Here is a 15,867-nt window from a genome sequence, read left to right on the forward strand (position 1 = left end):
AACCAGGACACGGAATAATAAAATAATGTTAAAAAATACACACTGTTGGTGACTACTCCCTTATTTAAATATACATCTTTCTTTTGTTGGAATTTCTTAACCCATTTTATTTAAATATATATATATATATATATATATATATATATATATATATATATATATATATATATTATAATAATGAAATACCTACAGACACTAGTGTTTCATCCTTTCGGGAATCATCAGTGCAGGATGCTACGATTAACGCCAGTCGAGAGATTCGAGCCCTTGCAACAAAAGTCATGTCTAGCTTCACTAGCAAGGACCCAAACCACTCGGCTACCGACAACCGCGAGAGATACAGTTGAAATTTGACATTTATTCTTTGCTTTTAACGTCAGTCAGAGTGATCTAGTCATTATATGATGATCTACGCATATGAGCTAAGTTGACCGACTTATTACAACTGAAAGTGCTCAACGATAAGAAACAAGTTTTTAAAGGCGCTGACAAACACACACACACACACACATATATATATATATATATATATATATATATATATATTAATTTGGAAGGAATTAGACCTAGAGTCTAAAGAGCATAGTTTATTTTAATGTATTAGTAAATGTATTAATACTTTTAAAATAAAACAATGCTCATTGTATTGTAGATATATAATAAGCACAATAGGTATAGATATCATAGAGCTATATTAATATTGAGTAAAAACGATTCGTAATTGTGAATTAAAAATCAGTTTCAAAGGGAAAACAAACAAAATCAATAGATTGTACGATCGTTTCGGAAACGATGTTTTTATTGAAATAGATAGTATGTCTTGAACAATACTTTGATAAAAAGATTTTCTTAAACAAAGTCTCTTCATCAGCAAAAATTTTTGCTGATGAGGGACTTTGTTTAAGAAAATCTTTTTATCAAATTATCGTTCAAGACATACTGTCTATGTTAATAAAAACATCGTTTCCGAAACGATCGTACAATCTATTGATCTGGTTTGTTTTCCTTTTGAAACTTATTTTTTAATTCAAATTAATTAATCGAATGGAAAATAGTAAGACAAGCAAACACCTGTAAAGACCTAGACGATCCATGTAGATTATGCCTTCATGAAAAATTTGCTATCCTATACTTTAAAGAACCTCAACATCTATTAAACTGTATGAGAGAAACAGCAATCAACTGTGTTCACAGGATAAAATTTACCCTAGGATAGAGATACAAAATAATTTTAAAACTAATAATAGCAATAGAACATAAACAAATAAAATAGATTAATAAATATGTATATACATAAACTATCACACATACACATATATAAACTAACATAAAAAAAAACTTAACCTAGATTTAAAACAGGTCAATAAATAGCACATGCAAAGGAACGGGTCAACCGGAAGTAAACTGGGCCTTTCTTCTGTAAGTACCTGCTCATTGGCTGATTAGGAAGGGTGTGATGGATACTAGAAAGCTGATTGGCTAACAAAAAGATCAATAGGAGGTGCGTATATAAAAACACGAGACAACCACAAAATTCTCGCATAAGCCTGAAGAATCCTAGAGTTGATGAAACGCGGAATATTCAGTGTAGCTTAATCGCCATATATATTTATGTATTTTATAACTTACTATATATATATATATATATATATATATATATCTCCACATACAGTACTATTTCGTTGTATCACAATTCATCATATATATATATATATCCACATACAGTACTAATGCCTGGGAATATTTCTCCTCAAGTGTCTATACAATTAATAACTTGCTCGTCGCACAGTGCTCAAACCATCAGCTTGTTTACAAACAAACTAATAGTGGGCTTCGCTTAATTGCCTAAATACGCGGATGAAAATATATTAACAAACAGGGTGGGGTGGGGGGGCTTAATAGCCATCCACACACAGTACTGTATATATATTAGTGTTGGGACGATTCATCATGAATCGGAAAAATTTGTGCTAATTTTCCAATGCCAAAAACGATTTCTTTTAATTAACTTTTTTCATTTGATTTTGTTTAAAGCAAATTCTTCCACTGCTGATAGTTATAATAAAATGAATATTTGTTGATTTAAACAATAAAACGAAATCTGTAGATCATCTTCCTCATAAGTTTGGTTTTACTTTTCAGAAAATATATTTAACATGTTTGGACGGCAATCGACATTAAAAAAAAATATCAAGATCGTGAGTAAATCGTAAGAGATTTATAAAGAACTGAATCGGAATCAGAAATTGTAATGGAATCGGGAATTGTATCGGAATCGTCCCATCGCTATATATAGACAGATAAGTGGGTAGATAGGCAGAGAAATAGACGGATAGATGGATGGATGGATAGATGGATGGATGGATAGATGTATAGACAAATCAAATGCCGTATATTTCGGCGTATAACGGCGACCGTCAGATAAAACGAGGTACAAAATTCAAGCAAATTTTGATAAATTTAAAGATGATTTTTTTTTTATTTTAAGTGTCGTGTTATACGCCGAGATATACGGTCGGTATCGATATTCTCCCGTCCCTCTCATATATATACATATTTCTGTAGAAATATATTTTCTCATAATATATACCAATCCTTATTTAAGAAGCTTAATGTAATTACAGAGCAATATAGAGAATAAATGACAGTTATATTCCAAAATTCATGATGTTGACCATCTTATAATTAATTCCTTTAATTCAGTTGACTTATACAATTCTTGACAATATCTGTTTCGTAGCGCAAAATCAATCATTTAATTATATCAATCAGTGAATATATTATTTAAGGGCATAATATATTCACTGATTGATATAATAATTAAGTGATTGATTTTGCGCTACGAAACAGATACTGTCAAGAATTGTATAAATCAACTGAATTAAAGGAATTAATTATAATATGGTCAACATCATGAATTTTGGAATATAACTTTTTGTCATTTATTCTCTCTCTCTCTCTCTCTATATATATATATATATATATATATATATATATATATATATATAAATAATTGGATATGTATCGTATATTTCGGCATATAAGGCGACCGTCAGATAAGACGAGATACAAAATTGGAGCAAATTTTAATAAATTTAAAGATGATTTTTTTAAACTTTAAGGGTCGTCTTATACGCCGAAATATACGGTCGGTATTTATATCCCCGCCTCTCATATATATATATATATATATATATATATATATATATATATATATATATATATATATTTGGATAAGTACCGTATATTTCGACATATAAGAGGACCATCAGATAAGACGAGATGCAAAATTGGAGCAAATTTTAATAAATTTATCATATCGGTTGTATCAGATGACTGCTAAATCATGAAACCATGTTTGTATAGCCTAGGTTAGAGATTGCAACATCCGGTATCTTAAGAAATATTGGTTTTTAAAGATGATTTTTTTAACTTTAAGGGTCGTCTTATACGCCGAAATATACGTTAAATCAAAAACAAAAACCGAAGCACATTAAATTGATTTTATTGCTGATTCCAAAATAAGTTGAATAAGTAAATTTCTTTTTTTTCTTTTGAAAACTAATCGAAAAAATTTACAAAAATAAAAATAAAATATTGGATGACGTAAAAACTTGGTTTAAAAAAAAAAAAAAAAAAAAAGTTATTGGATTATCCTACAAAAACAAAAGCACAATACACGGAATGGCTCATATTTTTTTAAGGAATTTTGTTTTTCAGTGACGTGTTAAAGCACATTTGCAAGATTTGAGCATCGGTATGTGCCCTGTGTAAAAAAAAAAAAAAAAAAAAAAAAAAAAATCAAGAATTTTTTTGGGAGGAGGGGGGTATAAAAAACGGAAATAAAATGAATTTATAACGAGAAATGAATTTATATTATATATAATAGATATATTTATTATCAAAAGAAAAATTGCAGGTTTCTTTTTATGAAAGCATTTTCCAGTGATTTTTTTTATTATTTTTAAAATTTTGTAAAATTGTTTTCTTTTTTTTTAATGTTTGCTTTCATGGTTTGATTTTAAAAGGAATATGTTGCATTCTTTTTTTTTTAAACGAATCTTTTTATTCAAGGGAGATAACAATCAACACGGAAGGTAATTTATGCTGTTACCACGTTACAAGTATATTGTTAACGCATCTTCACGTTACAATTTACACACGTTTCTTGTATTACATTGTTTTCTAATATTTATTTTTTTTAAGTTACGCAATAGTTTTATACAAAAGTTTATTTTTCATTTTTTTAAATGTGTTTTTCACATTTAAAATCCTGTAATATTTTTATACCATCACGTCTACTTTTAAGAGGAGACAGTTTGGTTTCATGTCTGTTCTTTAAACAGGTCATATATATTTCGATAATTAAATTTTAAACTTAGGAATTAAACGAAAACTTTTTATCTTAAAACAAGAAAAAACTTAATGATTGAGCAGACCGACTTTACGTGTTCTCTCGCTTTTCGTAACGTTTTAATCCCATGGATAATCTGGTTCCCAGTCTTTTTTTTTCACATGGCGACATACTATTGTGTATTTTTTTAATTTTCGCGGCACAACTATCACAAAAAATGAATATATTCTACTCAAAGTCTTTTCAATAAAAGATTTTTTTCTTTATATTAGGTTGGTGCAAAAATAAAGTTTTTTGAAATTCAACTTTGTGTCCAACACGACATTATTTTTGCACCAACATAATATAAATAAGTCATATCAGGTATTCAGTATTGACCAATTTTTATAAATATTGATAAGTTCAAAGTACATAACAATTTAAACAATTTTTATTCCTTTTATATTTAAACATCAGTATTATGTAACAATGTGAAAGTAATATTAATACAAACGAGTTGATATTAAAGCGGTTTTTCATCTCTCTCTTTCTGTCTCTCGCTCTCTGGCTATAATTCAGTCGTTCCCAACCTATTATTGAACTCTTTAAAATTATTATATTGAAACTTTTAAATTTTTGAGATAGTCACAAAATAATGAATGTATTTTATCCATAAAACTAAAAGAATTTTTGCAACAAAAAAATTAAATATAAAGATTATATAAGGATTTTTACTAATAAAAACAAATTGATATTAAAACTGTTTTTTTTTTTACATATGTCTACCTCTCTCGAATTCAGTTGTTGCCAACCTATTTTTATGTCGATACACTGTTGAGCTCTAAATTATTGTATTGAGACTTAATTTTTTTGAGGTACACCGTCACAAAAAAAAAAAAAAAAAATGAAGGTATTTTACCCATAAAAGCATTTTTGCAATAAAATAAAAAATAAAGATTGTGAAGGATTTTTATATTCAGATAAACGTGTCCTATTCAGTATTCTTCCATAATCTAATTTTTTAATTTATTTTTTATTTAAACGGCAGTATTATATAAGAACTGCACGCGTGTGGAACTCTCTTCGTTTACCTACTTTCAAGCTGACTACAATATGGTCGTCTTCAAGTCCAATGTGAACAAGTTCTTGATGAGCCGCCCCCCTTAAGGAAACCAATTTACAAAATTTCCACTACTGATTATTACTACGATATTGTCCCATTAACTACAGTACACTCATTAACCTTTATTTTCGAGTGGCCTCCAGGCCTTGATAATTGGTTACTACTTTGTGAAAGAGAGGTAAAAAGTAATAATGTGTGAGCATTTATTAATACAAACAAGTTTATATGAAAGTTGTTGTACCTTCTATTTATAACTTTTTCGTGGCACGCGGGTCTTTTTTTATGATCACACAAACATACTTTATGTGTCTGAGAGTGTTTTAAGATAGTTTTGTATCGGAATGCGTTTGATAAGTATCGAACCCATTAATCGTTCCGCGGCACATTAATAGTTGGGAAACAGTGGGTTGATCAAACTACCATTTTGATTGGCTTAATCTGTCAAAAAGTATCAACACCCACGCATACCTATTAAATATCAGTTGACCTAGTAATATCGTTGCAATGTCAGACCATAATACATTTCAGAAACTTTAATACTTATAGAATTTAATAATGCACGCACACACACATACACACACACATATATATATAATGAACGCTGTAATATAATGTAGTTTCATACAATGCAAATTTTTAACTGCTATATGTATAAATTTGCTAACATATTTCTTTTCTTGAAGAGAAGAATGTTGCAATCTTTGAAAGTCCGCGTAATAAGGATTTATTAATTATCTTTGTTTGAGGTATTCTGTCGAAAAATAAATTTTACATGTAAAATTTAACTTACGGTTTCATTTATGATTCTTACCCCCCCTCTCTCTCTCATCTATCTATTTATACACACACACACGTCGCATCTGTGCCTATTTTACAAGTATTTTAACGGATGTGCTCTGCCGAACTCGTAGTACTTTTAGTCCCTCGACGTAAATATTTTGGACTAACTCAACAAGCAACAAAAATCCACCCCTGCACTGTAAAGATTCCTAGATGCCTGAAGGCCTTCTACTCTCATAGTTTCTACCCTCGAACTGATAGACTTTGGAATTACCCCCACCCCGGTTTCGTGCTTCCTTGACTATATCTACATGTAGAAGTTTAAACGTAATGTAAATAGATATCTCGCTGCTCAACTCCCTACACAGTGTCCCTATAAATATGGTCCCAAATAGTAGCCCTTAAGTTCAAGTGGCAATGTGCCTTGTCTAAAGCGAATAAGAGCTAAAAAAAAAAAAATAAATAAAATAAACGAAAAATAAAATAAACACTGGAGATAGGTATAACTTGTAAATATTTATTCAGCTTAAAATGGTTTCATACAAACGTACATTACTATTTATAAATTGCAAATCCTAAAACTTCAGAGTATTTTCTCGGCAAAAAAAAAAATACGCCCTTTTAATTGCACGTGTCCAAAAGTCAAATTATTCTTTAACTTTCGATACATAAGATACAGTCACTTTTGGACCAGTTTTAGAAAATTCCCCAGAAATTTCTTTATGAATTGAAACAGAAAATGACCGTTCTTCATAATAGTCAGTACCTTGGTCGTTGTACTTTATTTTGTGACATAAGCGGGTCACGTGGCGTTTTAGTGAAACGGTCTTCTATTTACGTAGGTTGTGGTTGAATATGCATAAAAGCAATCTTTTTTTATGATTAAACGACTTTCAACTTTTTCTCATTTTTTATACATTTTTATTTTTTGTAATAGCTATTTTTTTTTTTTTTTACAATGTTTAGTATGCAGTTAGTCATTACTGCTAAGAGCCAATAGAAGAAGTACTAAATCGGTCTGATTGTATAAACGATTTTAAATATTCTTTTAGGTTTTAATTTTATTTCACGTAATTTTATTGATTAGAATTGGTAAAATAGGTTGTTATATTTTCCCTTCTATTTTAAATTATTTTTAAACGATTAAATAGCGCTTCTACGTTATACAAACGAAGAAAATGAATTTCACGTGAAACGAACGGTACCTACGTAATTGCTGTATCGTAAATAACAGTATATCCAAAAATTACGGAAAACGATGAGATAGAAACATAATTATAAATGAAAAAACATTTTTCGATTAAGTTTATATGGAAGAATAAATTTTGCTCGCCATTTTGAATTACATTCGTCACGTGACGCAAAACAACAGAACTTAATTATCTCCCCTATCAACTTATCTCTCTTTAGTAAGCGTAATATAGCGATCTCGCTTCCGTTCTTAATTCTTTTTTCATTAATTATTTTTCTAACTGATCGTTTTTCGTAATTTTTGGATATGTTACTATTTGAGACCTACAAATTACGTAGGTACCGTTTGTTTCACTTAAAAGTCAATATTTTTTCGTTTGTATAATACAGAAGCGCTGATTATTTTTTTTTAATTATTCTTCAAGCGACTTCGTGACGCAAGCATTAAAAACATGTTTTTTGCAATGCGTTGATAAAATTGGTTAAATATTCTGTATTCGTAATGTCCATTTCAGTTAATATATTAATCCATGCAGTTTTCTTGTATGCTTGTAAAACATGGACCCTTACAGCAGAATTAGAGTAGAAGGCTTCAGGCCTTGGAAATAAGATGCTTCAGAAGAGCGCTTGGCATCTCTTACAAAGACCACATAACCAATGAGGAAGTCCACAACAGAATAAGACAAGCCATTGAGGCGCAGACTAAAATAGTTCGGCCACGTTTTGCCTTCGGGCCAAGATCGCAGTGTAGTTTCTGTTCTGATGCTATACTTCACCTTTTCTGTTCCCGGTCAGTGGAGGAGAAATCCTTCACGACTGAGACAATTTTCATTTTTGTTCCTATCCAGAGTGCCACTTTTTGCGGGGAGCTGGATTTTCCCCACATTAAAAACAGACCTCGTATTTAACTCTGCCCTCGTGGAGAGCCAAGTAAATATGAACAAGAGGAGAGAGGCTTGTTAAAACAGCGCTCCAGAGGAGGATGAAAGAGAGGAAGACAGAAGAAGGGATGGGAAGGCAAACATCACAGAATGGACAGGATTGAAGCTGAGCGAGGCGTAGGCGATCAAACTTGCAGGGGACAAGGAAGGGTAGAGAGGGCTGGTTAGCAGGTCATCTGTAGCGCACCAACGGCAACCTCCACGGGCAAGTGAAGGTCATATACAGGGATTTTAACTTTTCGCTATCGTCAAGGATTGTGGAACTTTTCAGTAATGAAATCATTTCTCTGCACGAGGACATCAGCAGGAGCGGATCCTGAGAGAGCTGGCCTGTATCCTTAAATAGCGAGTGCCGTAAGAAATAAATCGTACTGGGAAAACCATAGCGTTCTGATTTTTTCTAATTTTATCGAAGTTTAACAATGAAATCTACAGACATCGTCAAAAACCGAAATGTACATCATAAATCCATTACAAACACAGAACATTTATATTTATTTTTTATCTAGATACATAGCTATATTTAATATTATGTTCGTTTGTATTTGTTTCTCCCCACAGGGAGAATATAAAGTCCCAGGTTTGTTTTCAATGGGTAGACCCCCCCAAAGGGTATACTAAACACTCGTCTAGCTAAAACCACTATCAATAATTTCCCCTAATCTCTATCGATACCTTAACCTAAACGTGGATTCCCTGAACAAAGCTTCTTTCCTAGAACTGCCCGCCTGCGAAACTGTCCCACTCGTCTGCTTTCCAGTTTACTATAATATCGTCGTCTTCAAGTCCAATGTAAACAAATTCTTGTTGAACCGTCCGCTTAAATAATTTAATTATACCAAGTTTCCACTACTAACGATTGCTACGCTATTGTGCCAACGACTATCGTACATGCATTAACCTTTATCCTTGAGTGGCTTCCGAGTCTTGATAAGTGGTGTCTCCTCTGTAAAAAAAAAAAAAAAAAAATACTACATTTTGATTTTGCTTCTTGCCAAAAAGCCAAAGAAAAATTACTAAATAGAACTGTATACATTTATTATTATAAATATTTTTTTTTTTAGTTTGGAACTAATTTTATTTAATTTGGTTTTGTTGGTGGATCAATAAAAAAGTCACCATGATCTGTTTTATTATTACAAACAAAAAATAATACATATGATGTCAGTGTTCTTTGAAGGTACCTTTTGGCATCAGATGAAGTTTTTATTGAGAAAAAAATGATCGAATTTTCAATCGATCTGGTAATATTGGTTGATAGTTTTTTTCTTTTGTTTTTTTTTTTTCGTTTTTGTTTTTTTTGTAAGATTACACGGCGTTGCCCGACAGAGAAAAGACTGTCATCGTCGTCGAGATCGGAAAGTAGATTTCTCCGGTGTTAAAGAGAGGGAGATTTAAACAAAAATAACTTGAGAGAAAAAGAAAAAAAAAGCTACAAATTAATGGTAACAATAACAATCATTAACGAATCTAATTATTTGTTTTAAACTAATGTTAATTAGTAAAAATGGTTAGCTAATATAATAATTATTATTACTACTATTATAGTTGGCTGCTGTCTTCGAACAGAGAGCAGTCTAAAACACGATCTAAATTATTCAGAACATTAAAAAATATCTTTAAAAAGGCATATCAACCCTTTTTGGAATGGTTGTTTAATGCTGAAATTCATTAATGTATGCGATTAGTTGAACAAAAGTGTCTATTATATGCATAACTACGTTAATACATAATTAATACTGCATTTTTTTTTTTTGTTTGTCTCTTCCTTGAGATACAAATAAGTTGGCTATAATTATCGAAACTTGAAATAAGGAAATACGTTTATAACAGACTTGAACGATGTGAAAAATACGCCAAAAGAAACAAAATGATTGTTTAAAAGGGTCACCTAATACTGTTCTTAGTACTGACATAAGTTGCTTAGCATGTTAACTTAACGACAGAATGTCTATTAGTAGTAAATACAAAAAGACAGATTATTAATTTATACCAGGGGTTCTCAACCGCGGTCCATGAAATATTTGTGGGGGCCCACAAGCAAAACATAAAACGATATATTGGTGGCCCCTGAAGAAAACCAACTCAAAATAGTTTTTATTATTAAATTTTTAATTTCTACTGTAATTTTGTATAGATTTTTTTTTTTTTCAATCATTCAAGTTATTTTAACTATAATATTTCTATTTTCCAGGTTTACCCCATTAAATTAGTTTTCATTTAAAAATAAAGCTTAATTATAGAATATTTTGATTATTAAAACCTCAAAATTTATATTAGTGAAAAATAGAAGATAGTCTTATGACCAATTGTTATGAAGGGGTCCACCAAGATAAAAAGAAGGGAAAAGGGGTCCATGAGTAAAAAAAAGGTTGAGAACCACTGCTTTATACATTTGCGGACCATTATCATTATCTTTTTTAGTTATTGTTTCGCAACGTTTCGGCCAACTATTCCTCTGGCCTTCGTCAGGTGATAAACCGCGACAGGGTAGGAATCGCACAAACTGCATCCTTAGCAATTACTGTTGTCGTCTCACCACTTGACGAAGGCCAGAGGAATAGTTGGCCGAAACGTCGTGAAACAACAACTAATAAAGATGAGAATAATAGCCTGCAGTAAATGCATTAATAAATAATACTCATCTCAATAATGAATTCCAATGAAATAATATGAAATAGATTATTTTTTGATGTATACGATCTTAATAGCTGTCCAACTCTGCATATATATATATATATATATATATATATATATATATATTAAATGAAATACTGAAATGCCGTAAGATTACAGGTTGTATAATACTATAAACCTAAAGTCCGAATAGATATTATCAATATTTATAAGACAATCCCAACCAGATAAAGAAAGAGATACGAGATTGAGCAATAATATAAGTTCATAATTATAAATAAATAAAATTTATAATTTACCTACATCTATTTTGCTAATAACATGTCTTCCGATGAGATGAACCATTCATTGAAAATCAATGGATTAAGAAAAAAAAAACTGAAAGATTTTAGTACTCCTTGTCAAACAATAAATTTTGTTGTAAAACTATATAATTTAACTCAGAATTTCCATTATATATATATATATATATATATATATATATATATATATATATATATATATATATATATATATATAGCTAAATGTGATTGGATAGTACATATTCATATGTACTTGTGTATATTGTACCATTCCACGCGTTTACTGCCTTTTTATTCTATTTACTTTTGGAAAGATATGGTCCATATATTCTCAATGAAATACTATGTATTTTACGTGACTATGCTGGGAAACTATATACACATGCGTATGTAAATACCTTCGATCTTTTCTCAAATAGCCATATTCAGGGCGACCCAAAAGTGCCACCAATGGAAGCGTTAATAAAGACCATAATACTTTCTGCAACCCAAACCATATTTGGTACAAATAAAGTTCACCATGTTCCAGACACAAATTCTAAACGGTCTTGAGTTTATCGCCGTCCAATACATTGCGAACTGCGAGGACCCAAACCCTGAATTTTTTTTTTTTTCTATAGGATTCATTCAGCAAAGAAATCTCTTACTAGCAATACACTGAAGAGTGCCATCACAGTCCCAAATCAATAGTTTTTTTTCTCAGAGAAGAGTAAGTTAGAGTTATTAAAACATTTTACACGTCGTACTGAAGTGCACTTATTGAATGACGAGAAAAAAACTGTTGGTGCCTATAACTTAACATTGGTGGACAAGTCAAGCATCGTGTAAGTGTGTGTGTGTGTGTGTTTTTTTATTTTTAAACCAAATATGTAAAAAAAAAAAAAAAAAAAAAAAAAAAGATGGCGGTTGTGTTAACTACACGGACTGACGATTTGGCTAGGCTTAGGGTTAGCATCGTGTACGTGTGTGTGTTTTTTTTATTTTTAAACCAAATATGTAAAAAAAAAAAAAAAAAAAAAAAAAAAGATGGCGGTTGTGTTAACTACACGGACTGACGATTTGGCTAGGCTTAGGGTTAGCATCGTGTACGTGTGTGTGTTTTTTTTATTTTTAAACCAAATATGTAAAAAAAAAAAAAAAAAGATGGCGGTTGTGTTAACTACACGGACTGACGATTTGGCCGTGCCAAGTCCGAATCCAGTTCGTTTTGTACCCCTCTATATAATTATGGATGTTGGCAACCTTTACGTACTCCCTTCTGTGACTGACCGATTATTTATAGAAAGAATCCGAGGAAACACGTGCCAACAACAGATTCAGGTCGATTCATACAAATTTACTCTTTTTACCAAATTTTGTGGGATTGCAGAAATAATTGTGGATCTCATGAACGATTCCACAAGCGACATTTTTGGATGAGGAGGATGGCAACCCCGTACGTATGAGTTTATTCGTGTAAGTATCTTTATTTTCTAACCCTAACCCCCCTCCCTTTCTCTTTCCGATTTGACGCTTGATTTTACACGAAGATGAAACCCTTCTCTTTTTCAAGGTGGCACGTGCAATCTTCCAATTTGGTGGTGAGCACCCATTCGCCGTGGCAATGGGGGACGTCGAGGGCGTGCCAGTTAGTGATCTCGTTGGTGACCCCGTGTCCTTTGCACCGGAGGCCTAGCTCCTTGTGCATGGCCAGTGGCTGGCACTCGACGCAAACTTTCTCCTTCTTTCGCAAGATGTTTGCCCAGTCACTGGCGTTGCATCCTTCGCGGCTGCTTGTGATCAGGTAGGTGGCGCAGTACCTGAAAGAAGAAGAGAAAAAATAGAAACAATGGAAAACTTGGTTTTCTGAATTTTTACAAATGGGGGACTGATTATTCCTATTATTTGGATTCTTATCGATCCAGTACACACCCGACATAATAGCTGAAGTGGATCGGTTGGTTGGTTAGTTGTTTTTGTTTTACGGCATATCAACCCTTTTCAGGTTATTTAATGCCGAATCCAGTGATTTTGAAGAGATTTTTTAAAATATATTTGTTTCGTTATTTTCAAGTCAGTTTCTATTTAACCCATAGTTGGGACCCTAACAGGTACTACCACTCCGAGTCAGAGTGGACCTGAGAACAATGGCAATTAAAGGATGGCTCCACACTCCCCAAAGGCCGCAAGCTGGGACCTCATCATCGGATATAGTTTAAGGTCATATCTAGGACCTTGAAGTGGATCGGTGTTTATCACCTGCTGTGAACAGGGTCACCGATCTTTAGGTTGCGTGTTCGATATCTGTAGGGGCTGTTACGTTTAAGGTCGGAAGTCGTCATTTGCGGGTGAGACATCGCAATAAACAATCAACAATAAAGACCAAGTTTACAGAGTACATTTAAAAGAAGACATTTAAGTGATAACGCTAAAAAGATCAAGTCACATATATACAAATTTATTTACACAGAGAATCAATATCAATAATACAGAATGCTTGTGTACATGAACGAGCATGCATAAAGTTGAATATGTTCGTTGCGTATATATGTTCTTTGTGTATTTGATGTTTATGTGTTATCACAAGAGTTTTTAGTGAATGCCTTGTATGTTCATTGTGTATGCGTGTGTAGGTATATGTATGTTAATGTACATATTGTATGTTCATTCTCACCTTAAAAAGCTAAACGCCCTGTCGAGGCGTGTCGAAAAAAATGAGTCCTTCACCTGGCCGACTCGAAAGAAAAGGAGATAGAGATAGGTAGCTAACGGAATAAGTACAACGCCGCTTGTCGGTCGAATCGGAATTCACGACAAGGGCAGATAACTGCTGCATAATTGAGCAATGTTGTGTGCGACCTACGTAATAGCATATCAGTTCAAAAGCATCTGCCCATATACCAAAATAGAAAATACATCGAAAAACTACTAAAAGCTGGCAATGATGACTAACCATCTGCCATTCCTATGGCGTGATCTTAAGCAATTATTCAGCGACAGGAGAAGACAAAGAATCGCAAAACGAGTAGGAAATGAGCTAGTCTCACACAGATACAGCAGTAGCCGTCGGAAGAAACATGCTACCCCATGAATTAAATAAAGTTTCCGTTCAAAATTCTGTGAAAATTCACGAATTCGACCGAAAGATTCCTAAGTGCGACATGATACGCCTGAAAAATGCTGAAGGTTACATCGACCGAAACGTTGTGAAAATGACACAGGGTGAGAACAGTAGTCTGAATAATCTAGATGATACGAATGAATACTTTAGTGCTGTATATTGGTACCCTACGCCAGTAAGTAGAGGTTATGTTTACTAGTATGAATTCTGGCGAGGGTTAGATTATATGTCGGGATAACTTGGCGAAAAACGGAAATAGACCATTTGCAGCTAGTGTGAGCAAGGTGGGGGGTTCAAAGTTTAGCTTCATAGATAAAACGTGCTTGAAATGCGAGTGTCGAATTATATTAAAGAAATCGTCACGAGTTGTTGAACAAAACAGTATTTCTAGACAGTCAGAGACGGGAAGCAAGGAAACCGACATGCGTCTGAAAATGTAGGGAGAATTTAAAGGAATGCCACCTCGAGATATGCCGTCTGCGTCTCTCACTTTTTCCCAAGTAGAACGTTAGTTAGTCCAGGTAGTCTTTTCCCTGAGTAAACAAACTTTATCTCTCCAAATAAAGCCTTTGAAAGCTCCAGGGATCTCCGTTTATGTTTCCATCCACGAGTAGATCCGTCTGGAGTTAAACAAAAACTGAACACCCAAGAGAGAATCGCAGCCCACACATGGAAAAACGAAGATAACAAGAACGAATGACTAGCGATCGTGCACGTATGTAAAAATTATTTCTTGATCGCTTACCGGCGATAACTCACAAACGTGCAGAAGTGCGCGTTCGTTGGTAAAGACTACGTGCAAACGGTTTGTGTATTTGTACAAATGGGGCAGATATAATTGACTATGCGCAACTCCTCAATCCTCCCCTCACCACACAGAGCTTTCAACATGCACAATTAAAACCGTAATCTGACGATGTTCAAGCCCCCTTCGCCATTACAATCAGCCCCAGCTTCTTAATCAGCAATCAAGATGCTTATTTCATTAGCGATAGAGCCCTTCCCCTGTTTTATGCCGGCGACTTCCTCTACCAATTGCAGACAAGAATATCGGGTTAAAGAGCAAAATACACACAAAAAAAAAAAAAAAAAAAAACTTAAAAATCAAGTTTTGGCTCTACTTCAGTCGTTAGATTTGCTTTTCTCGGTCAGCTCACATATTTAAAGCAGACTAGCAGGGAGACCCAACGTTGCTCGGGATCGAATGTTGACCAACAGATATTTCACACTCCCATATTTTTATTATCATCGAAATCGGTGAAATCGACTATTTTTCAATCAAATCGATTGATTGACTGCTCACAGTCCACAATACATTGTAGTCTAAATTGCACTGTAGAGAATCTATTGTTGATTTTATAAAATTATTTTTATTTATAATGGCTTGAATGAAAGTTTAACATGCAAAAGTCAACATTTTTAGAATCCTAAATTGGAGTCGGCGCTCTTACATACATTCC

General features: G+C 32.8%; 1 protein-coding gene across 1 annotated transcript in view; it reads right to left on the minus strand.

The window, feature by feature from the left end:
* Positions 1–3,489: 3,489 nt before the first annotated feature.
* LOC145255624 (somatomedin-B and thrombospondin type-1 domain-containing protein-like) overlaps positions 3,490–15,867 on the minus strand; it is a 134,313-nt gene continuing 121,935 nt past the window's right edge. Inside the window, exon 4 of the mRNA XM_080114145.1 lies at positions 3,490–13,106. Within this exon, the coding sequence (XP_079970271.1) occupies positions 12,827–13,106 (280 nt within the window). The 3' untranslated portion in view covers positions 3,490–12,826. The remainder of the gene's footprint in view (positions 13,107–15,867) is intronic.

Source organism: Euprymna scolopes, chromosome 31 (genome assembly GCF_053919585.1).
Source record: "Euprymna scolopes isolate OS-2025 chromosome 31, ASM5391958v1, whole genome shotgun sequence".
NCBI classification, from domain to species: domain Eukaryota; kingdom Metazoa; phylum Mollusca; class Cephalopoda; order Sepiida; family Sepiolidae; genus Euprymna; species Euprymna scolopes.